Here is a 26216-nt window from a genome sequence, read left to right as displayed (position 1 = left end):
ATCAACAAAGAAAAAGCCTATCCTGAAAAATACTATGTTAGCTTATTGATGAAGTGATCAAAAGTTCAAAAGTAAATTCAGTTTAAGAATGAAAAATAAACTAGTCATAAATGTTTTACTGCCACACATTCTTAAAGCCACCCAACCAGAGTATCCCAAATAATTACCAGCACTAGGGCCTGTGGAAACAAGGGGTTCATATTAACCTTTGTTGTCAGTGATAACACAAATAATTATGCACAAAAGTAAAATGTTCATAAATGTGGTCTAGCACTGCATAGAAGTAGAAAGAAAGTAAAACCCAACACAAGGGGTGTATAGTCCATTTCTGTTGCTTATAATAAAATACCTGGAACTGGGTGATTTAGAAAGAAAACAAAATCTGTTGCTTACAGTTTCTGAGCCAGCCTGGTAAGTCCAAAGTCCATCTGGTGGTGGTGACAGTGACCCAGGGATCTTACATTGCAAGATGGTGGAAGCACAGAGAGAGAGAGAGACTCTTCTCTCTCTTTTTTTAAAGCACTCAGAACCACGCCCCGACTACCATTTTTAATCCATTCACTAATGCATGGTCCTACAATCTAATCACCTCTTCAAGGCTCCACCTTTCAGTTACCATAACAGGATTTCTCACCCTTCCAAGAGTCAAAGTGGGGGCCAAGTTTCTAATACATAAAACTTGGGGACATAATTCAAGCTTCACTGAGTTTTGAAGGGACATAATTCAATCCACTACAAGGGGAAAAACTGTTAGAATGATCAGTAACTGTCATGAATTCATCCTGTCCCCTTTTATCTTGACCTAAGTATTAATTTCCAAACACTGTGAGATTATCCCTTGTTCTATCCCTTGGGATACTTGGATTTTAATATACAAATACCAACCTATTTTATTTTTGATCTCATAGATTAAAACGTTTTACTTTTTAATCAATTTTCATGGAAATCTTGTTTAACAAAGGGAAATCCACTAGAGAAGAAGTTTGTGTGTAAACTTTAACTTTGGAATAACTGACTGCAGTGAGGAATGGTCAATCAAAATTTACTAGGAGCATATTGTCAATGAAGCATTACACTAGAGTTACAAAAAGTCCCAAAGGAATAAAAGAACCAACCTTATCAGAGATATGATATAAACAAACAAAAACAAATTAATAAAAATGTACATAATAATTGATATATCCAATGGCTAAAGACATTTTAGAATAGTGTTCCTCTGTAATGTTGGTTTTGGAAAGCTGCTTGAACGCTGCAAGTAAGAAAAGTTTTGAAAGACACAGATGTATTTGACAAAGGAAAGGCATTTGGATAGGCATGACACATGGAATCTTGGTACTGACTCAATTTGATGGCCTAAATTAGAACTTCTGAAAACTATAAAACTGGTTTAGGTCTTCATCAATCTCTTCCCCAAAAGGGTGGAGGTTTGTGTTAATATTTAATAGTTAAACTTTAATGCAGGAGTAAGGTTGTAATGCATTTGTATGAACAGAATAGCTAGAAATGAGCCAATATCTAAGGATAGAATATTATTTATAAGTTAACAATGTAACAATATAAGGAAGCTATTAAGCTAGAGAAAGCAAACTGAAAAGCAGTTTAAAACACAAGAAAGATAACATTCTGATCATCTCTTTAGAAAACTATATCTGAAAATATTTTGCCAAACTCTCCTTACCTCTGAAATTGTTTAAACTATTTACATTTAACTGTACATATCATTAAAAAAAGCCAGGAAATTTACAGAGCCCCAGAGTCTCTAACTAATGTGCACCTGATTTACATGTCAGGAATGCTGTGGGTGGATCTCTTTTAAAGATATCCGCCTTGATTTTAGACACACCCAAATGAACAGGACCAAGTAAATTCATAATGCAGGTTGGATTTATCCAGGAAGGAGGAAGTTAAATCATTATTTTGCTTTTAAGTACTGTGCAATTCTATCAAAGCCTTATTTAAAATTAAATGTATTTTAAAGAATTCAGTTTCAACTATGAAGCGACTGTTGGAATGCAGCATCCATCAAAACACAGTGACCATGCAGGGGCAGAATGAACAGGCCAATTGATAGGAAAACCTCTCACAGGTGAAAAAGTCTTAGAACTCATGAGAGAACAAAATTACTTGATCTTTAAGTAATGCTTAATTGATGCCAAATTTTATTTTTAACAGTGATTTGAACTATAATAATGGTATTACCATCTTACACACATATAATATTCCATGAAAGTACCAGGCCTGTTTTGTTCATTATCACACATCTAGCCCCCAGAATAGTATTTCCTTTTATTACTATTAATATTACAGAAAGAGGTACCTCATAGGAAATCAATATATATTTGACAAATAAATGAAAATATACATTATGCTCTTTGCTCTTTCAAAAACAAGTACCCTGGCAAAGAAGGGCTTATGTAAGTTACAGTGATCACACAATTAATATTAGGACATTTCTACAACCCAGATCTAGTGCCTTTTAGTCTCAAGCAGACTGTCAGTGAGATCAAGTTCACTCTAAACAAAACATGGGCTAAAACTCTTACAGTTTATTTCAAATTCTGGATTCCCTAGGAGGGCCCTTTATGGGCCTTTCAGTCATTCTAATTTGAGAATTATACTGTCAACAAGGTAATGAGAAAAATAACTAAGAAAAATATTAGTATATCATTTCCTCCAGGCTAAAAAGAGATATCAGTCTGCTCACCTTAAACAGACAAGATTGTGACACTACATTAGTATTATTAGTCAAGAGAAGATTTAAGAACTTTGTTGAATACCAAGATACATTTGCTTGAACAGTAATATTACTGTTCAAGAAAATCCAAAAGAAAACAAAAAGGCAATGGAAGAAATTTTTTTCAGTCAAGATCATAAGCACAGCATCATAAAAAACATTATAAGGGGCCGGCCCAGTGGCTCACTCGGGAGAGTGTGGTGCTGATAACACCAAGGCCCCGGGTTCGGATCCCATATAGGGATGGCCGGTTCGCTCACTGGCTGGGCGTGGTGCTGACAACACCAAGTCAAGGGTTAAGATCCCCTTACCGGTCATCTTTATAAAAAAAAAAAAAAAAAAAATTATAAGACTAGGGAAGTTAAAAAAAAAAAAAATCAAACTAAAAGCCATTTTGTCCACATGCCAACCACATTGTTAACCATGTTTACTGAGTGGCTGAAAAGGAACTCCTAACCAAAGCAATAATGGGAAAAACTAATCAAAAAATAAGCCACATACACAATACATATGCTTTTTTTTTTTTTTTTTTTTTAAAGATGACCGGTAAGGGGATCTTAACCCTTGACTTGGTGTTGTCAGCACCACGCTCAGCCAGTGAGCGAACCGGCCATCCCTATATGGGATCCGAACCCGGGGCCTTGGTGTTATCAGCACCGCACTCTCCCGAGTGAGCCACGGGCCGGCCCTTAAATGGTAAGTAGGACCCCCCGGCCCTTTTTTTTTTTTTTTCCTTTTTGTCTTTTTTCGTGACCGGCAACGGTATCACAACCCTTGGTGTCGCGCCCGCACCACGCTCAACCAGTGCGCGGACCGGTCTCTATATGGGATCCGAACCCGGGGCCTTGGTGTTATCAGCACCGCACTCTCCCGAGTGAGCCACGGGCCGGCCCTTAAATGGTAAGTAGGACCCCCCGGCCCTTTTTTTTTTTTTTTCCTTTTTGTCTTTTTTCGTGACCGGCAACGGTATCACAACCCTTGGTGTCGCGCCCGCACCACGCTCAACCAGTGCGCGGACCGGTCTCTATATGGGATCCGAACCCTCGGCGGGAGCGCTGTCACACTCCCAAGCATCGCACTCTACCGAGTGCGCCACCGGGCCGGCCCCCACAATACATATGCTTATATTTACGCTAAAACTGTCTGAAGGATACACAAGAAACTGGTATAGGAAGGCAGTTAGGGGTAAGAAGGCATACTTTTTGCTTATAACCTTCTACGACAGTTTTTTTTTTTTTATGACGAATATGTATTACTGAATTTTCACTTGTCATTTTATTTTTAAATGTCTAAACTGAGTTTTGCCACTGATTTTATTCACTATTTGGGCTAAAACAGAGTTAAAAGCAACATGTGCCTATCATCATAACCTTAGGTCATCCCACTCCCTACAGCCTCTCTAGAGAATTTCCATCTACTTGCTGGTTCTCAAATAGACTGTACATGCTGTAGATGAATATGCCAAATCTATACAGCAATCCCAAATTTCTTTCTAGAACTTAAATTTACATTCCCACCTGCCTCCTGTATAGCTCCACTTACACATTTCACAGGCACCTCACACTTAAAAAGTCTAAAGCTGAACTTCTTATCTCGCCATCCTAACCGCTCCTTCAATTAAAACCTGATCCTCCCCCAGTATTAACTATTTCAGTCGACAGCATCACCATCCAGTCTACCCAGTCTCCCAAGTCTGGAATCCTCTTTAGCTCCACCTTATTTTCTGGCTTCCACCTAGAACTAGTGATAAATTTTAGTGCCTTTGTTCAAGATCTTCTTGTGGGGCATGAAGGAGTTTTAAGGAGGCTGGAAATGTTCTATAACTTGAGAGAGGACTGAAATACACAGTACACACACAGGTAAAGAAATCACAGAGCTGTACACCTAAGACTAGCATATTCTACTCCTCAATTTAAAAGAAATCTCTGGCTTTTCCTTCAGTGAACTATTGTAACATTTTTCTTCCCATTTAGCCCATTTAATCTCCCTGCCACCAGGACTCTCTCCACACTCTAATTAACCTCTCAAAACAAACATGATCAAGACACTCCCCTGCTCAAAAGCTCCACTGTTTTCCCAAGATAAAGTCTCAAGTCTCAACTCTAACAGAATCAAAACTTAGTCTACATCATGGCAGCAAACTAAGTCTCCAGCCCCTTGTGTCACCATTATTTCCTTCTTCCTACTTCCTGAACTCTTTGTTCTAATCACAAACTTCTTGCCACAGTCTTTCCAAAAAAATACTCCACTAGGAGGAGTGAAAATCTTCTAATAGTGATAAGCCCATAAATAATGTCTAATACTGAAAAGTCAAGAAACAGTAATATAAGCATGTTATTTAGAAACATGGAGCTAAATATCAAAAGAATCAGCTAAAATTGAAAGTAGCTCCCTCTGAAGAGGAAGGGGTAGAAGACAGCAAGAGACTGCTGTATATTTCATAACAAGCCTTGTCAAACTATCAGACTCTTAAAACCATGTATAGAGGTAAATGGTAAAGGGACTTAAAGCATACAAGGTAGTCTCGATTGGTTCAAGAAAAAAATAAATAATCTCGTGTGTGTGTGTGTGTGTGTGTGTGTGTGTGTGTGTGTAGAGAGAAAGAGAATTTTCTTCTTGAACTATTTGTGAGTCCGTTGCAGTTATGATTTTTCTTTACCTTTTAATACTTCAGTGTGTATTTCTTAAAAACAAGGACACCCTCTTACATAACTACAGAACAATTATCAAAATCAGGAAATTGATACAATGCTAATATCTAGTCTACAATTTTATTCAGGTTTTGCCAATTGTCCTAATTATGTCCTTTACAGCAAAAGAAAATCTTAGAAAACCTAAGATTATACGTTGTATTGTTTCTTTAGTTTCAAAATCTAAGATTATATGTTGTATTGTTTCTTTCGTTTCGGGGGGGGGGGGGGGAACAAGTTTTGATTACACTGTAAACTGACTTAAAAGAAACGATCCTAAGTAAAGGTTTTCAAAATCCCATGAAAGAACAGAGTAATTATGTAATGATGCAGTAATGAGGAAGTCATTACTGGGAAAAAGAAGCATACATTTCTGATATGAATACAAAATCACATCAGCCTGATTCTTTAAGCAAACAAACACATTTCAGCTGAAGGCTACAGTAGATGACAGAACCTGCCCACCTGGTGGATGGTTTGGAACATTATTAAAAAACGTAATGTCCAATATGAACTACCCATTATTCTTCAGCAATCAAGGAAGTGCTATCATGCTTTTTCCATTAAAATGAGTCCTATTCATTTTCAAGTGTGTATTTCTATTGCTCCTTAAAAATCAGTTCTGCAGAAATTCTCTTTTATTGGAATTTAACTGAAATGTACTAGCCTCCCCTACTGCATACCACACATACTGGAGAATAATTTGGAGTTTTGTGCAAATCACACAAGCTATGCCATACTCTGAATGTATATTTCCAGAAGTGTCCTCTTATGTTGGCAGGGAAATTTTGAAAAGCAGGGAGTCAACACTTTTTCTTGCAATCAGGATAAAACACATTTATAGTCTGACATTACTATTTTCCTATTGAAAATCAAAAACGGCAGGCCGGCCCGTGGCTCACTCGGTAGAGTGCGGTGCTGATAACACCAAGGCTACGGGTTCGGATCCTATATAGGGATGGCCGGTTTGCTCACTGGCTGAGCGTGGTGCTGACAACACCAAGTCAAGGGTTGAGATCCTCTTACCGGTCATCTTTTAAAAAAAAAAAAAAAAGAAAGAAAATCAAAAACGGAGACCTTCAAGTATATATGGACTTAAAATTTCAGCTCAGTGGCATCCTGTACACACTGGGCACTGATGTCTGCCCCGGAGTTACCACTCTAACTGGCCACCCAAGCCTCCTCTGTAGACCTTTCCTATCTCTAGATGAGCATTATGGTGTAACAGACAGACGCAAGAGTCAGAAGACTGGAGCACAAGCGCAGCTCCACCACAAATTCATCTTCAGAACTCAGCTCTTTTCCACCTCTAGCACATTCTGACCCTGTAATACCATCCACTGCACTCTGCCCCCTCCACGTGCTCTGATCTTGCTTTGTAGTGCACACCACCAGAGAGCCCACCTGGTTTGCATCAATTTCCATTCTCTGGGAATACTCCCTGATATGCAGAAGTGGGCCCCTGGTGGTGACATCTATGATTTTGGCTGCATATCCTGGGCCATAACTGATTGATTGGGTAGACGTCTTTGCGAAAAGGAAGCCAACAACTGTCTCTCATGGGGATTTAAAATTTCAATGGGGAGAGAGTCTGGAGGATAGTGGACTTCCAACATCCAGGAGGAAAGGTTCTTAACTTCCTGACACTGAGCTCCTGAGCTGTGCTGGTTCCTGCCTTTCTGACTTTGAGACTTAGTTGTTTATCAATTCCTCTCCCTCCTCCTTTTTTTTGCATATCTATCATCCTTCCAATAAACCACCTTTTTGCTTAGTTTAGCTGAGTCAGTTTCTGTTACTCTCAACTGAAAAAGTTAACAGATACAGATTCTATGCTGAAATCTCTTGGAACTTCTTTTCTATACTTTTATCAGGTATTATCATGTTAGCATAGCCTGAAAACTTTTAGGGCCCCAAGAAAAAATTTTTAAATGGTTCCCAACTTTATCAATTTTGTTCACTTGAAATTTTGTTTAGTATCTTACGGTAAGAGATATTTGGTTTGAAATTATAAGTAGGTGGTTCACTATATTGAGGGATATCAGATTTTTGTCTGCTAAAACTAACCTCCTCCCAAGTTTTCTTTTTCGTTTTTTAAGTTTATTTATTGATTTTTAATTGAAACATGATTGTACATATCTGTTGGGTACAGTGTTAAATATCAATACCTGTGTGCAATATGTGATCCTCAAATCAGGATTATTACTATATTTATCATTACACAATGTAATCATTTTTTATGGTCCTTTACCGATTTCTTGCTAACCCCCTCCCTCTCCAAGTTTTCATTAATACACATAAGATAGATCTCACCCACTCCTCATAAAAAAACACAGAAGACCACAAATTAAAATTCAATATTTGCTAAGTTTGTCAAACTACAGAGAACAAGCCCATAACCACTAAACAAGACTAACTCTTTTATGATAAGAAAAATCACAAACTTTGGGATGGCCCATGGCTCACTTGGGAGAGTGTGGTGCTGATAACACCAAGGCCATGGGTTCGGATCCCATATAGGGATGGCTGGTTGGCTCACTGGCTGAGCTGACAACACCAAGCCAAGGGTTGAGATCCCCTTACTGGTCATCTTTATAAAAAACCAAAAAGAAAAGAAAGAAAAATCACAAACTTAAGGGGAAGCAATATATTATTTAACACAAAGTTTTAGGAAAACTGATTATTTAGGAAAAAATTCTACTTGGAGCTTCTCTTCATACCACATTGTGGCAGAGACTAACTGGCCACCTATCTTCCCTTTAGTAACAGAATCTCTGAGTTGAAGGTGGCAGATGGCCACCCAACTCCAATCTACAATTCCAATCTCTCCCGCAGCTAGGAATAATCATGTGATGAAATTCTAGCCAATAAGAAGTGAACAGAAGGGATGTATACCACTGCTGCATTCCTTTAAGAAAGAAATTGCTTCTCCTCCACGTCTTCCCCTCTGCTTGTGGCCTAGAATGTAGATACGGTGGTTGAAGACGCAGATGCTAATGAAGATAACATTGTAAAAGAAGGAAGAAAAACAAGGAAGACACTTGGGTCCCTGATAATCTACCTACCTGGGACTACCCATCTAACCTCCTGACTGTTACATCAAAGAGAAATAATTTCTATATTTTTTGAAGAACTTTATTTTTATGTCACAGTTGTAGCAACAAAAACAAAACAAAACAAAAATAATGAGACTTCCACTTCCAGGTTGGATTTAATAGGGAGAGGCAAGCCATCACTTTCATAGTAACAACTACATAAAACTATATATGTTACTCAAAAGATGAAATAGTTTTAAAGACATTGAAGAGCTGTCTTCAATGCAAAGCAAAGAGGAATGACGAACTAAAATTCCAGAGAGCAAAAAGCCCTTTCTTCGTGAGCTGAAATTGCCAGCCACTTTCTCTCCTTGTGGTACTTGTAGAGTTCAAGCATGAGCTAATGACAATTGGTCTTGCCATGGGCAGAAGAACTCTACAAAGAGAAAGAAAATTAGCAGAGCTTATGGCAGCTGCACAGATGTGCAAGACAGACAATTCTAGAAGAGCCCCAAACATATGGCCAGTTTTTCGCACAGTACATTTACCAAGTGCTGGAGATGCTAGAGGTCTAGACTAGAAGAGTTCCTAAACCTTCAGCCCAGCCCAACCCAGCTATTTGGATAGAGATGCTCGGCCTCTCACCATACCTGGTGTAAAAGAGCAAAAGGCAGAAACATTGACTTTAGTCTTTGAAAGTCTTTTATACACATTATCTAGCAATCAATCAAAAACTTTTGCTTTCTGGGCCGGCCCGTGGCTCACTCGGTAGAGTGTGGTGCTGATAACACCAAGGCCACGGGTTCGGATCCCATATATGGATGGCCGGTTGGCTCACTGGCTGAGCGTGGTGCTGACAACACCAAGTCAAGGGTTAAGATCCCCTTACCGGTCATCTTTTAAAAAAAAAACAAAAAACAAAACTTTTGCTTTCCCAGGAAGGAAGGAGGAAGAGAGGGAGGGACTATGAAACAAAGAGAGAAGGTACAGTATACAACTAATGTATCCACCTCATTATTTCAGCACTGCTAGTCCTGGGAAGTCTCTCACAACTTGATCTTCCCTCTCTTTAGTCTCGTGTCCAGAAGTAGAAATTCCTGGGCCGGCCTGTGGCTCACTCGGGAGAGTGCGGTGCTGATAACACCAAGGCCGCGGGTTTGGATCCCATATAGGGATGGCCGGTTCGCTCACTGGCTGGGCATGGTGCTGACAACACCAAGTCAAGGGTTAAGATCCCCTTACCGGTCATCTTTTAAAAAAAAAAAAAAAAGAAGAAGTAGAAATTCCTCGTTTAATTTTTTAACATTTTCAAAACTGCAAACCAGACATAAAATCTTTTCCTAGGACCCAGATCTCTATTCCACCAAGAAACTCAAAATCATCATAATCATTTCATTGTTTTCACTCATTCTACTATTTCATTTCTACCTGTATGTCAAGAACTATACTCTGTATTTGATGATACAAAATAATCCTTGTCTTCAAGAACTGTGCAGTCTTTTTTTTAAAGAGAAAATGGATATAAACACAAGGGGTCTTCAGAAAGTTCATGGAAAGATTTGTATTATTTCTTAATTCTATTTTTCCATGAACTTTTTGAAGTATCCTTGTATTAACAATTTTTGAGATAAAAGAGAATAAGAAAACTATTTTAAAGAATATTGTCTAACGGGATTTATATTTAAATATGCAAGATGAAAAACGCACACAGTGATAAACATTTCTTTTACAAGTTATTCTCCAAGCTGTCTCACTTTTCTTCACTTGACTAAGTAACAAAATAAAGGAAAGCAAATTAAGCAATTTGTCCACAGTCTCAAGAAGTTTAAATATCAAAGTTGGGACTAGAATCCAGTCCTTATTTTCATTTACTGCCATTTCTTAGTCATATTCCTGAGATTTTCTATGAATCAAACTTTCCTCTAATTATTATAGAGGTACTACAACTTAATCTGCTTGTTTTAAAATCATCAATGGCTTAATATTAGAGTTTTACTTTAAACTCATCTTTCATCCTTATTTTTGCTATTCCTATAGGGTTTTTTTTGTTGTTGTTGTTATTCAATTATTAGCTAGGCTTGGATTGAGATAAACATTTATATGCGTTTTCTCTGCTAAGAAAATGTCTTTTGCTATAAAAAATAAAATAAATAAATAAAGGTCTGTTCTTTGGAAATGAGGTTTACCTGCTAATTTAGCTGTCCTGGAAATAACCTGCTTCTTTTGCCTATATAAAAGCCAAGTAGAAGGCAATAAAGGTCTAGCACATACTGCAGAGGTCTCCAACAGATAGGTCTATTACAGTGTAACCACTGATCACAGGGCCCTTTTCTCAGCCCAGCTTCTTGGCGTTTCAAATCAATGTGAAAAAAGAGAGGCATGTCAGCAAGTCTGTGCCAACACATTTCTCTTTCTTATGTCACTAGCCAGTTTCACAGCTTAAACCCTGGTAAGACAACAGGGAGAGGTGCTGCAGAAGCCTTAGGAAGAGCTAATGGAAAGGCGACCAGCCTATCAAACTATAATTAATACAAAAAAATAGAGATAAAAATATACTCAATACCTAGACTTAACCAAAACTTAACAATTAGCTTATATGCTTTACATCTTTTTTTCCTTTATTAGAAGAAAATATTAAAGTTATCATTCATTCATTCATTTCTTCCATTAATACCTGTTGAGCCCCTACTACAAGCTAGACATGATCTGAACATTAGAAATACAGGTGCTCTGGGCCGAGCCCGTGGCGCACTGCCGCGGGTTCGGATCCTATATAGGACTGGCCAGTGCGCTCACTGGCTGAGCACGGTGCGGCCGGTCTCAAAAAGGACAAAAAAAGAAAAAAAGAAAAAGAAATCCTATGGGCCGGCCCGTGGCTCACTCGGGAGAGTGTGGTGCTGATAACACCAAGGCCTCGGGTTCGGATCCCATACAGGGATGGCCGGTTCGCTCACTGGCTGAGCACGGTGCGGCCGGTCTCAAAAAGGACAAAAAAAGAAAAAAAGAAAAAGAAATCCTATGGGCCGGCCCGTGGCTCACTCGGGAGAGTGTGGTGCTGATAACACCAAGGCCTCGGGTTCGGATCCCATACAGGGATGGCCGGTTCGCTCACTGGCTGAGTGTGGTGCTGACAACACCAAGCTAAGGGTTTAAGATCCCCTTACCGGTCATCTTTTTGAAAAAAAAAAAAAGAAAGAGAAGAAATACAGGTGCTCCATGACTTACAATGGGGTTAACGTACCAACAAACTCATTATAAGCTGAAAATATTATAAGTCCAAAATGCATTTAATACACCTAGCCTACTGAACATCATGGCTTAGAAAGTACTCAGAATGCTTACATTAGCCTACAGTTGGGCAAAATATCTAACACAAAACCTATGTTATAATAAAGTTTTTATAATAATTTTATAAATTATATAATAAATTTTATAATAAAGTGTTGAATATCTCATGTAATTTACTGAATACTGTACTAAAAGAGAAAAACAGAATGGCTGTATGGGTACTCAAAACATGTTTTATACTGAACATGTATTGCTTTTGCATCATCGTAAAGCAGAAAAATCATAAGTCGAATCATCAGGTAAGCTGGGGACTGTCTGCACAGCAGCTCACACCCCAGTGAGAGAGGCAGACAATAAATAAGCCAATAGATATACAACATCATGTCAAACAGTTAGCAGTACTACAATAAAAAAAAAAAATCACAGGAAGAAAGCATTTTAGAAAAGGTGGTTAGGGACAAACTCTGAAGGAGCTACGGTATGAGCAAGGATTAACATAGAACCGGGAAGAAAACTAAGGAAAAAAGGTTATCAGGCAGAGCAACTGTAATGGCAAAAGCCCTGAGGCAGGTGTGATTGACGTTGATGTGCTCTGGGAACATCAGAATGGTTAGCTTGGCTGCAGTGCACTGACCTGGGAGGATATGAAGTCAAAGAGGGACAGAAGAGCCAGATCATACATGGCTTTGTAAGTCCTGTAGAAACACTGTATTTTGTTATCAGTGATAGGAGGTCATCAGGATAGTGTCATGATCTGACATATGTAAGTTCTCCAATTCTTTTAAGAAGTCTGCCCTGAGGAAATGCTATTTCCCTTCCTCCCCAGAAGTGAAAACTCTACCCTAAATTTGGCATTTATGATTCCCATGCATTTAAAAAATACCTTTACTGTATAAATATATAGACATAAACAATACAGTATTGTCCCGCATGTATTAGTACTTCACTCCTTATATTACTGCTGAATAATATCCCTTTGTATGGATATACCATATTTTATTTATCTACTCATTAGTTGAGGGACTCTTGGATTGTTTCCACTTTTTGGCTATTATAAATAATGCTATGAACATTCATGAACAAGTTTTTGTGAAAACTTGTTTCATTTCTTTTGGGAGAACTGCTGGATCATATGGTAACTCTATGATTAACATTTTAGGAATTGTTTTCTAAAGTGGCTGCATCATTTTATAATCCCACCAGCAATGAGGGTTCCAATTTCTCTATATCCTCACTAACACTTATATCTGGCTTTTTATTTTAGCTACCTTAGGGTATCTCATTGTGGTTTTGATTTGCCTTTTCCTAATAACTAATAATGGTGAGCATCTTTTCATGTGCTTATTAGCCATTTGTATCTTCTTTGGAGAAATATCTATTTATGTCCTTTGACCATCTTTTAATTGGGTCTTTTATTGAGTTGTAAGAGTATTTTATATATTGTAGATAAATCCCTTATCTGCTATATGATTTGCAAATATTTTCTCCCATTCTGTGTGTTGTCTTTTCACTTTCTTGATGTTGCCCTTTGATGCACAATTTTTTAATTTCTTATCTATTTTTCTTTTGGTTGCTTGTACTTTCCCTATTTAAGAGTCACAAAGACTTACCCCTACGTTCTCTTCTAAAAATTTTCTAGTTTTAGCTCTCCACTTAGGTCTTTGATCCATTTTGAGTTAATTCTTTGAGGCAGTGGTCGAAATTAGTTCTTTTGAATGTGGATACCCAGTTATCCCCACACCACTTTTTGAAAAGGCCATTCCTTTCCCCTTGAATTGTCTTGACACTCTTGTCAAAACCCAGCCATAAATGTAAGGATTTATTTCTGGACTCTCAATTATATTCTATTGATCTATAAGTCTATCTTTATGCCAGCACCACACTGTCTTGATTACTGTTTTTTTCGTAAGTTTGGAAATTGGGAAGTGAGTCCTCCAACTTTGTTCTTTTTCAAGATTTTGTATACTACGGGTCCTTACATCTCCATAAAAATTTTAGGATCAGCTTGGCAATGTCTCAAAAAAATGCCAGCTGAGATTTTAATAAGGGTTGTGCTAAATCTGTAGATCAATCTGGAAAGTATTTCCATCTTAACAATATTAAGTCTTCCGATCCCTAAACATCAGATATCTTTCCATTTATTTAGACCTTATTTTTTTCAACAATGTTCTGTAGTTTTCAGTGTACAAGTCAGCACTTCTTTTGTTAATTTTTTTTCTAAGTATCTTATTCTTTTTGACGCTTTTACGTGAAGTCCTTTTTTGTTTGTTTTTAGTACTATTTTCTTCATTATCAGTTTTACAAATTGCTGAGGATGGGCAAAGCCAGGATAGTAACTTAAACCCCAAGCACTTCTGATTAAGTGACAATCTGATCAGCAAGGCACTGGTACTGAGCAGCAGCGGACAGTGGAGGGAACCACACAGCACATGTAGCAGTGTTAAAAACCCATTCCCAGAAGCAACATGTGGGACTTGGTCCTTATCAGCTAGGAGTCTACTCCACTGGCTCTTGGTACCTACCAAACCTCTTTAGAGGAGGCACCATGGAGGCAAGATGGGCTGGGCAGACAGCAAGACTGGAGGTTCCCATGACCACAAAGGGGCCCTACCACTGGAAAGGATGGCTAGCCCATCTCCTGCCTGGGGTGAGACCAGTAGCCAGGCTGGCATGTGGCTGTGGCTTATTGTTCTGTCTCCTTCCCTAGTTATCAAACTGCTACCTAGTTATGGTGTGAAGGAGGCGACAGGGACTTAGGACTGAAGGTGGGAGGTAAACCTCTTTTGTCTATCCCGGTAAATAGCCCTAGCCTTCCTGGGGCTATGCTGATTAAGAAATGGGATCAAACCTTAGAGATCCCCCCCACTCCCAAAGCAGCTACTAGTTTTAAACAATCCAATTTATCAACCTTTATAGTTTGTGCTTTGGTGGTTTTAGGAAAATCATTTTGTACTCCACACTCATAAAAATTTCTCCTATATGCTACAGTTTTAAATTTTTTGATTTCCACATTTGGATATTTAAAAACCTGGAATTGATTTTACAGAATGGTGTCAGGTGGGGATCTATTTTTTCTTTTTTTCCACATGAAAAACCACTTGTTTCAGCACAAACTAATAAAAAAGGCAGTCCATTCCATATTAATTTGAGATGCCACAACTATTATCTATCAAATTCCGTATTCACAGTGTAGTCTTTCTGGGTTTTCTATTCTGTTCCACTTCCCTACTGTTTAATCAAAATTATATGCCCAAATTACTACAGTTCTATGGTAAGTCTTATCTAATAAAAGTGATTCAACCCCACCTACTTTTTCGTCAAAACTACGTTGGCTCTTCTTGGCCCTTTGCTTTCCTATATAAATTTCAGCATCAATTTAAGAAAGAAAGAACGAGAAATAAAAGAGAAAAGGAAAAAAAAAAGCCACTTAGAGGGTAAGATTTTATCTGAAACTGCATTGCCTTTAAGAATCAATTTAAGGAAACTGGCATCTTTGTCACATTATCATCAGTGCATTTTGGGAACCCAAGATGATTTTGTGTAACATTACATTGATGGTATTATTCACTTACAGATGAGGTTTGGATCACTTAAATTGTAGCCAACTGCACTTCAGAAATCAGCAAACCTTTAAAAATAGCTCTAAATCCTCCTTAAATTTATTTTATAGAATGATACTCTGATTGGAATCTAGTAAATGTATACTTTTACTTTTTCATCAAGCAAACCTCACATCTACGAGTGTATTCTTAGGAGAAAATCAAAAGTGTGAGGAGATGTACAAAGTGCCTACATATTAGTAATACTGGGAAAAGCCTAAATATTATGAATGGGAATTGGTTAAATAAATTATACTATATATCCATATTATGGAATTTATGTGTCCTTTAAAAGAATGGTATTTGTTTATACTGATGATAAACTATATTAAAGATATTAAGTAGAGGGGCTGGCATGTAGCTCACTCGGGAGAGTGTGGTGCTGATAACACCAAGGCCACGGGTTCGGATCCCATATAGGGATGGCTGGTTCGCTCACTGGGTGAGCGTGGTGCTGACAACACCAAGTCAAGGGTTAAGATCCCCTTACTGGTCATCTTTAAAAAAAAAAAAAAAAGAAAGATATTAAGTAGAAAAAAGTTGTAAGACATGCTATATGATTTCTTTTATGCAAAATTGTACATTTCTCTATGTATACACATAAACTTTTACACAAATAAAAAAGTCTGGCAGGATGCACATCAAAATGATAAGAGTGGTTATCTGTGAGCTATAAAATTTCAGGAGATTTCAGAAGAATAGAAGAAATCTAGGGGCGAGACCGGAGGCGCACTGCTACAGTGTGCCGCTTGGGAGCGCGGCGGCGCTCCCACCGAGGGTTCGGATCCCACATGCAGACCGGTTCCCGCTCACTGGCTGAGCGGGGTGCGGATGCGGCACCGAGGGTTGCGATCCCGTTGCCGGTCCTGGTCCGGTGCGGGCGTGACACTGAGGGTTGCGATCCGTTGCCGGACACGAAAAAAGACAAAAAGGAAAAAAAAAAAAAAAAGAAGAAATCTAGAGTTATCAGAGGTGGGGGGGAAGGAGAGGGGTAAGAGGAGAGATTGAACACGGGTATAAAGAATAAGTATGATTTGTAACAATATGTAAGGTAGTAATATCAGTTTGATCAACGTATATCAACGCTGAATCCCCAAAATATGTATAATCAATTATGATTCAATAAAAATTTTAAAAAATAATAAATAAAAAGAAAAAAGTAGTAATAAAAAAAGAAAATTTCAGGAGATTTTTGTTTTCTTTATACTTTAATGTGTTGGTGTAATTTTTTCCAAGTAGGTATTTTTTCAATTCCTGCCTTTTCACATAAAACAGTATTAAAATACATTTTTTTACAGAAGAAACACTACATATGTCCAATTTTAATTTTATGGAAAATATACAAATGTTCAATAAATACTAGCTTTTACAACTAAAAAAAATGTACAACTTCTCATGTATGTAAACTCTAATAAGGCACTATTCCACCTAAGACAAATCCTCCCCATTAAAATTAAGTCCCCATGAGAGAGGGTTGTTGGGTTCCTTTTGCCAAAAATACCTACCCTGTCAATCAGTTATGGCCCAGGACATGCAGTCACAAAGCATAAATGTCACCACCAGGGGCCCAGCCCTGCATATCAGGGAGTATTCCCAGAGAACAGAAATTGATGCAAATCAGGTGGGCTCTCTGGTAATGAGCACTACAAAGCCAGATTGGAGCACGTGGAGGGAGCAGAGTGCAAGGGATGGTATTACAGGGTCAGAATGTGCTGGAGGTGGAAGAGAGCTGAGGTGAAGATGCAGAATTTGTGGTGGAGCTGCGCTTGTGCTCCAGTCTCCTGACTCTTGCATCTGTCTGTTACATTATGATGCTCATCTAGATAGGAAAGCACTTGCTACAGAGGAGGCTGGGGTGGCAAGTTAGAGTGGTAACTCCAGGGCAGACATCAGTGCCCAGTGTATACAGGATGCCACTGAACTGAAATGTTCCAGTTCATATACACTTAAAGTTCTCTGTTTTTGGTTTTCAATAGAAAAACGGTAATGTCAAACTACAAATGTGTTTTACAGCTAGCTTTGGAAGCACTTTTCAGTCCATTCCATATGAGAATACTTATTGACAAATATTAAGGAATTTATCCTGACTGCAAGAAGAAATGTGGACTCCCTACTTTTCAACATTTCCCTGCCAAAAAAGGACACTTCTGGAAATACATGTTCAGAGTGTGGCATAGCTTGTGTAATTTGCGCAAAACTCCAAACTATTCTCTCTAGTATGTGTGATATTCAGTAGGAAGAGGCTAGTACATTTCAGTACAATTCCAAAAGATCAGCCTTGATAACCAATTCTTAAGAGATGAAATCTATTGTCATACCTAATATCTAATTTAAATTCTCAAAAATTACCAGTGAATTCTGTATCGCCAAATCCAGTGTTATATTAGAGTCAGACAAACCTGAATACAATCCAGGCTTTACCAACTCATAACTGTTGATCTGGAGCCAGTTATTTAAGTGGTCTGGACTTCAGTCTTCTTATTTGTAAAATGGGAATACTGATTACCTAGCAAGGCTCTTGTGAAGATTAGATAGATAAAGAAGCTAAGAGTAGATGCTCAGTAAGTAAATGGTACCTATTACTACTATCATGTTTGGTATCTCGCCACCTGAAGATGGTGCTTACCCCTCCTTAATGAAATAACCTCCTGTTCCCTGGTCTTTTCTCACACCACTTCCTCTCGATCGTGTTATTTCACAATCTTCTTCAACAGCCCATGTGCGTGTGTGTACGTGCGTGTATGTGTGGGTGCATGTGTATATGTGTGTGTGTGTGTGTTCTTCCAGGAATATTATGATTCTTCCGTATTACATCCTTGGCACCTCCTCTTGCTTCATGCCCTCTTCTAAGTAATCAACTCCCAGGGGTGTCAACTACCACCCATTCATTCCTTCAACTAATATCTCCTGAGTTCCCATTACATACCTGACACAATACAAATAGTAAAATCTCAAATGTTTGCTATAGGCAATTATTAATTAGGCGATTGAGAATAACTCAAGATCATCACATTTAACAGATCAATGCTTTATTTATACAATAGTTTCTAAATCTTTCCAGACTACAAAAGTGGTTGAATATTTTCCCCAACCTCAACATGTATTGTTGGAATAAGGCTGGATCACATCCGTAGTTTCAGGACACCTGCATATTTCACTGTACTTAGGAAATATCAGAAAACAGCAGAGTGATTTACAATAACCACATTAAAAAATGAACCTCCAACACAGGATTATCCCAATGGTTTAAGGTCCTACAGTTATGTATTGTTTCTACAAACAGAAATAAAAATGATTTAAAAACAAAAGGATAAATTTTCTGAAATTAAATGGGCAAGAGCACAGATTTCAAGAGCAAAGAGCAACTTTCTTAATTGATCACAAATTGCAAACTGTAGCCTTTTAGGAACTATTCTGAAGGCAACTGACTTTTGAGGCCACAAACCATTTATTTAATCAAGCAAGGCACACCCACTCAGAATGCAAACACTGCCTCTACCCAGCCCTCTCAATTGCCTATTCTACCAATAAACACTGCTTCTTTCTTTCAGAAATTGAATCTAATTGAATCAACCAATTAACTGTGTTGCTCAGAGCACTACACATTTCTAGGGCAACCGGGCCAACCCTAAAAAGTGGGCAAGTCTACCTTCTCCGAACATCCATGTCCTCAAATACTATCTTAAGGATAGAGTTTATGTATTTTCCTAGAATTCTAATTTATTAAAGACAATTCCTGAGTACCTCAAAGGACTCTGGAATCTTCCAGATTCAGCTAGTAAGAATCAAAATGTTCTTCCCCGTGGAGCAAAAAACATTTGAAAGAAAAATCTTGTCTCACTACTTGTAATTAGTTAAAACATTGTTTCTGCAAAAACTTGAAGTCTTTGAGGTGTCTCATCAGGCCCTGCTAAACCTGAACAGGTGTACTGGCTGTTCTAGCTTCTCCTCCGGTTCCTGTCTCATAACTAACTTCTTGTTTTCCTCAACTACTATCACATTAAATCCCCAGTTACTATTTCCCCTCAGTGGAAACACAAGCTAGTAGTTATTTAGTATATCACCCTTCATTAGTTATTTACTTACCTCCTTCTAAGTATAAGTAGCAGGACCAATACTTTGTTCTTTCTCCTTTGCTTGTCTTATTATTTAACATAAGAACATAACTTGTACCCCAATTCTTCCTTGAGACAGAATCTTACTCATTCTGGCAACTAGAAGGCTCTCATCTTTCTAGTATCTCAAGAAAACTACTCTCAGGGGGGGAAAAGTTAGGTTCAAAACTGTCTCAAAGGCAGATAAATTTTTTCCTTTCATACTTGTTAACTAATCAAGGAAAGTAGAAGGTGTGTTCAAATCTCAAAAGTTCTATAAAGTAATGGAAGATCTTTTAGGGGGTTGGCCTAACTCACTTGGTTAGAGGGCAGCCTCATAACACCAAAGTCATGGTATCAGATCCCCAAACCAGCCAGCCACCAAACAAGCAAAAAAAAAAGAAATGGAAGATATTTTAAAAAGTACTGTTAACAAGGAGTTTTAAAAACAAACAAGCAGGGCCGGCCCGGTGGCGCACTGGATAGTGCGCCGCTTGGGAAGCGCGGCGGCGCTCCCGTCCGAGGGTTCGGATCCCACATACAGACCGGCTCCCGCTCACTGGCTGAGCGAGGCGCGGGAGCAACACCGAGGCTTGCGATCCCGTTGCCGGTCCCCGGTCCGGTACGGGGGCAACACTGAGGGTTGCGATCCGTTGCCAGACACGGAAAAAAGACAAAAGACAAAAAAAAAAAAAAAAAACAAGCAAACAAACTTACATTTCAGGTGTACCCAAAACATGGCATTTATTTAAACCAAATGTTAAATCCACAGAAAGAAACTCTTAGTAATTAAGATCACTGAATAATGCACTTGCTGTTGAGAAATTTCCTGCAAATACTCTGGAGGTACTTTAAAACACATCTATCAAGATTGTTTTCAATAAAGTTCTACGAAGAGATAAAGGGACTGAATTACATGAACCCCTAAAGCTTCTTCCCAATGCTAATGCTGTCAAAGTTTCCCTAAGGCTAACTACCACCCTTTACTTCTTATAAAGGCAGACCCTCCCCTCTCCATCATCTAAATGTCAGGGAAGAAAATTATTGCTTTATTGTTCAACTGCTACTCTTGTGAAAACTTTGTGTCTACTGTCATCATTAGATAGTAATGTCTTATTGTTTCATAACTCCTTCCTACCACAGATTCTACTTAATCAAACTCTAAACCCAAATCCAAGAGTTGCTATTTTAATATATACATTCATCCCTTCAAACACAGTAACATACTCTTGAGAATGTAAAAGGATCCTAGAAATTTCTAACTTCTCTCCTGTTCATTAAAAGATAAATGTTGGGATATGTGAGGAAATGAATTTACATCTCAACCATGTTTTACTCCAGATTTACAAGTGAGTACAAGAATGATACACATCTGTGCACCTAACATATTCTGTGTATTTTGATGGCATAACTGGTAACATTTTCGTCAGAGAGGAAAGATAAAGGTTGGAGCACTAGCACATGATTTTAACTATAACGAAAACAACTTTAAAAATATTTTCAAGATATTCAATTGCTCTCATGAAGTTACCAAGATCTCTCTTTTGCATAAGAAAAAGAAAGGAAAAAATAACCTCACAGACAATATTCCTCTGTATGAGTGCACAGAGCTATAGATTTGAAGTCTTTGTTTTAAAAAGACTTGTGAGAAATAGTTTTCTAGAAGAGGTACTGCAGCCCTCAGAGCATTCTACTAGAACATTCTTCCAAATGCTACCTATGTGCTTTGAGTGAAATTTTTCAGTAAAATCTGTTCCAAAGTCAGCCAGATGTTACAGTCATAATGATTTTTAAATTTCATTTTAGTAAGTTGATATTTTTTCATCTTATTAGTTGGCAAATTCTGAAGAAATATCATGTCTACTAATGCTAAATTGTTAGAGATAATGGGAGGAAGGAGGAGCATTACTTACTACTAAATCAGAACATAACTCCTAGGGATTGAAAAGAGCACTTAAACACAAAGCACCTTTCAAGTGTGAACACCTTTCTCTTGACTTCCTTTTTCCTCTTAAGAATCATACCTCACTCATTCACCTGCAATGTCTTTTCTAACTCCTGCCCGTTAAGTTTCCCTGTTACATTCTATACCACAACGATTGTCTTACTAGCCATTTACATTGCTAGAAAAACAACAAATGCTTCCACTGCTAATAAGCTAATTCTGCAATTCCTTTCACATAAAATTATTTTTTTTAAAGTGAGAACTTTTTTTTTTTTTTAAAAGATGGCCAGTAAAGGGATCTTAACCCTTGACTTGGTGTTGTCAGCACCACGCTCAACCAGTGAGCTAGCCGGCCATCCCTATATAGGATCTGAACCCATGGCCTTGGTGTTATCAGCACCGTACTCTCCCAAGTGAGCCATGGACCGGCCCTGAGAACAAATTTTTTGAATGTGTGTGAGGGGTCTTCAATAAAAAGACCCCTCCATCTTCATGAAAAGATATGTATTATCTTTTCTATTTTTCCACTAACTTTTTGAAGTACCCTCATATTCCTCTGCCTTGACACCTTAGAACTTCATGGGAGATCAAATCTCTTTTATGTTTTTTCCCCCCAATCCTCACGATCTCAATATCTCAATATGACCAAGAGAAATGCTTTATTTTCTGTTTATTTTCTTTTGGGGAGGAGGCTGCTAGATATTTATATTAAAGCCAAATTAAGATTATCTTCATCAAAACTGCAACAGTCACACTCCTGCTAAAGTGAAGAGAGTACAAGTTTTCCTTAATATGTGAACAAGACTTAAAGACAACTGCAAATCATAACTCCTCCAGCAACACTGATCTTGCATCTTTTTAACCGACTCATCTTAAAAACACATTTCAACAGAGTACCTGTCAGTCCAGGGAACTGGAAAGTAGATAAATATTGAATTCAGAACTTTTCAAAATACCTTAGGACTGCCTGCATTTGGTTGCTGACTCAGCCTTGGTTAATTAGTATAGAGACTCATCCCAAGTCACCACCAGGTTAAACAATCCCCTTGTGTGATTGCACTCTTGCTCAGTCAAAGGGACCACCTAACTCAACCTGCAGCCTGGGATGGGGCCTCACCACCGGCAGAGTAAGAGGATAATGCTTTCGAGGCACTGGAGCCGGCTCACTGCCAGATCTACGGTCCAATGTCTTGCCGAAGGAGTCCAGAATGTGGCAGGAAGAGACTGGGCGTGTTTCCCCCTGGCACCACTGCTAACTTTGTTTGCCTCTTAAGGACCCCCAATAAAATAAAACTTACAAAAGAAACAACAACAAAAAAGGACACCAAGAGTGGTTTTCCCCTAAGAGGAAGCAACTACGTCGGGGGACTTAAGGAAGGAGCCCTTGAGTGGATCCGATCAGTATCCGATGGAGTCACTGATTGCCTCCCCCGGGGCTGTCCGCACTTCTGGCCGCATCAGTCAGAGGAAGGTACCCGGGGCTCAGGGCAGAACCCAAACCTCCGGGGTGAGGGAAGGAAGACCTTCAGGCGGGGAGAGATGGGGAGCCCCCGCGCCGCCCTCCAGCCTCCCGGCCTGCACACCCCTCAGACGGTCACCGCGACCCCGCGCCGCCCCCGGCCCAGCCCGAACGTCAGCTCGCGGGATCCTGACCCCCTGCCCTGGGCCGGCCGCTCAGTGCCCCCGCACCTGGCCGGCGGCGACTGCGGCTGCAGCGGCGCTGCTCCTCACGTATCCGTTCCGCACTTCTCCGTTCGCCACGCAGCCGTTCGCCCGCGCCGGGCGGCGGCAGCAGCAGCAGCCTCCGGGCCCCGGCCGCATTGTCCTGGCAGCACCAGGCTCCAGGCAGGCTCCGTAGGAGGCGGCAGCGGCGGCAGCAGCAGCGCGGATCCTGGCTCCGCTCCGAACCCCACCCACCTCTCGAAACCGGAAATGGCTGCAGCGCCGCCGCCAATTCCCAGCCGGGACGTCACGCGCGGGCGGGGCCCTCTCCTCAGAGGATGCGGCGCGCCCCGCCCGGCCGCGAAGTGGGAGACAGGGCGAGCAGGGGCCACCCAGGACTGACGCGAGCCTGAGGACGGAGGAGGGGGCGGACCTCATGCTGCTGCCCGGCCAATCAAGGGCTCGAGCACAGCGGCTCGCCGGTGCGGAGGGGGCTTCTCTGGAAGAACTCGTGGTCCTGGCGACCTGATTGGAGGCCCAAGCCAGGTCGTGGGTGGGGCTTGGCTGCTAAATGGTCCAGACTGAGGAGGAGGCGGGGTTCGGGAAGAAGTAGCCAATTAGAGTGTGAGGAAGGGAAGGGGGCGGAGCCTAGTCTGTTGAGGGGCTTTCCTGCTTTTCCGGCACAGGTGGCGCCCTTTCTGCCCATCCCTCCCGGGAACTGCTCGCGTTTGAACCTGAGGCAGGCAGGTCCTTTATTTAATTAGCTGATTCCTCTGTGGGTGTTTATAAAATAGCCTTATTGACAGCCTGTCACCGTTCTTCAATACACACCACACGTTTGCACATTTCTTAAGAAATAATTCAGACATCTCTTCACGTACCTTTCACGTTTGTCAGAGTTTTCTGTACAGTCTCCTTTAAAGTCTTTCCTTGACAGTCGGGAAGCCTGGTCTAGTTCCAACTCTACCAATAACTGGAAGCTAAAACTTGAGTATTCAACCTCGTTAGGAACTAAATTCCTTAAAATGCAGTTAATACTTCCTGCCTCATATATTCATTGCAAGAATTATATTAATAAAGCATTGTGCACTTATCATAATACCTGGTCCATACTAGGAGGATAATAAATATTATTTTCTCACCCATTTAGTCCTATCTTCTCAGAGGGGTTGGAGTGACAGGAAATTGATCTACAGAACAGCAAGATACTTTTGGTTACCCATAAAGAATTGTCATTGTGGGCCAGCCCATGGCTCACTCGGGAGAGTGCGGTGCTGATAACACCAAGGCCATGGGTTCAGATCCTATATAGGGATGACCGGTTAGCTCACTGGCTGAGTGTGGTGCTGACAACACCAAGGCAAGGGTTACGATCCCCTTACCAGTCATCTTTAAAAAAAAAAAAAAGAATTGTCATTGTATGGATTCATGTCTGGGTTTGAATCCTGGCTACAGCACTTACTAGCCTAACCACTGCTATGTAGCTTCATCTGTCCAGTGTGGATAATAATAGTTGTCATGAGAATTTAATGAGTTAATACATGTAATGTATTTTGTATAGGATCTGGCAAGTAGTAAGCATTCATTAAATGTTGGTTATTATTAATTGCTGTATGCCCTTATGAAAGTCCCTGCATTTTCCCCTTACCCCACAAGAGCTTTGGAAAGGGGGTCAACAAGTTACCAGTTTTGCGTGATTTAGGAGCTGAACAATCTAACAGTGAGTGAGTATAGCACATATGCTCTTAGAGTCCACAGACACTATGATCCCAAAGTGAACATAAATCTCTAGGTATGAGGTTAAAAAAGAAGCATATGGCTTGTGCCTCATGGAGCTTACATTCCAGTGAGAGACAGGATGTATACATGTAAAGAAAACAATGAAGGGCCAACCAAAGGCTAGAAAGATTGGGCAACAGGAGTTCTGAAGAGGGAGGCTGGGTGGCAGTGACCACTTTCCATATGGAAAGTTTTCAAGGAAGCAGGACTAAGGGATTTAATTGAAGCTTAGATAGTGGGTTGAATGAATGGCAGAAGACTTGGGAGGAAAATGTGGAATGAGCTGGATCTTAAAGGATAAGCAGGACTTGCAGAGTTGGGACTGGGAACAGAGGGGAGGATGTTCTTAAGGGAGGGAACCTCCAGAAGGTCAGGTGTAGATGCTGGAAAGAGCAGAGCCTGAAGTGGAGCCTAAGAAGAGTAAAGGAGCCCGGCTCCTTGTTTAGAGGAATTCTGTTAGCCGGTCCCTCCCTCCTGAGGGCAGGACACCAGCTCCTAATCTTGTTCTGCCACTTAGTCACCATGTAGGGTCTTGGACAAGTCATGCAAACTCATCCCTGGTTTCCTCACTCATGTTGCAAAGTTAGTACCTGTAATAATTACTTCACAAGGTTTTTGTGAGCATCAGAGATATAATACTCAAATGATCTGATTACTTCACTCACCATTGCTAAATCACAAAAAGGATTCAGTAGGCAGTAGGAAACACCCCAGGCTCCAGGTAAACAGGAGAACAACCCCTTCCAGAAGGATAAGCTGCCTTATCATCATTTTATGGAGTTCATGTGCAAAGTTCTAAGCTAGGCACCAGGAATATAACTCTTCTCTTCCTTCAAGATTGCTCAAACCACTTCAACTGTGAGGCCTTTCCCCAAAATCAGTTACTTTCTCCTCTGTGAACTTTATACACACCTGTGTAAGCATGTGTCACATTGCTTTGGGATTCTTTATGTTGAGAAAGAGGTTATACAATGCTTAGAAGCTTGAGCTCTGCAGTCAGACATACCAGGATTGAAGACCCAGCTCCAGCACTTGGAAACCTCATGACGTAGACAAAGCTGCCTGACCTCTTTGTGACTCAGTTCCTTCATCTGTAAAATGGGACATACTACATAGAGTTATTGTGAGAATTAAATAGTAATAAATCTGTAACATAATCAGCGCACCACCCACCTCCTCCCCTCCCCCCTTCCCTATACGAGAAGCCTCCTGACTTAAACAGAAACCCCTTTTGCTTCTACAAGGACGCAGTTCTCCACCCCGATCCACATTAGCATAATGACCCTCCTTGATGGTATCAGCCAGCTCTTGGTGCCAACATACCAATATAAGCTTTACCACCCCCAGACCTGGTGCTATCCTCCATTTTCAGGGCAGCCCCGGGCTGTTCCCC

The 26216-nt window shown here is 40.0% G+C and overlaps 1 protein-coding gene across 3 annotated transcripts in view; it reads right to left on the bottom strand.

Annotated features, from left to right (window-relative positions):
- The window catches only part of SPTLC2 (serine palmitoyltransferase, long chain base subunit 2), a 113621-nt gene extending 87722 nt beyond the window's left edge, over positions 1-25899 (bottom strand). The window contains exon 1 of one of the 3 annotated variants that reach the window (XM_008590279.1): positions 25830-25899. In XM_008590279.1, coding sequence (XP_008588501.1) covers positions 25830-25868 — 39 coding nt within the window. In that variant the 5' untranslated portion in view covers positions 25869-25899. Of the gene's footprint in view, positions 1-23071; positions 23295-25735; positions 25803-25829 lie in introns of those variants that run through there. The other 2 variants (XM_008590284.1, XM_008590271.1) reach the window with 2 other exon arrangements.
- Positions 25900-26216: the final 317 nt, after the last annotated feature.

This window comes from Galeopterus variegatus, unplaced genomic scaffold (genome assembly GCF_000696425.1).
Source record: "Galeopterus variegatus unplaced genomic scaffold, G_variegatus-3.0.2 Scaffold140, whole genome shotgun sequence".
In the NCBI taxonomy this organism is placed as follows: domain Eukaryota; kingdom Metazoa; phylum Chordata; class Mammalia; order Dermoptera; family Cynocephalidae; genus Galeopterus; species Galeopterus variegatus.
Note: the sequence above shows the minus strand (reverse complement) of the source record. Positions and strands in the feature narration are given on the sequence as shown.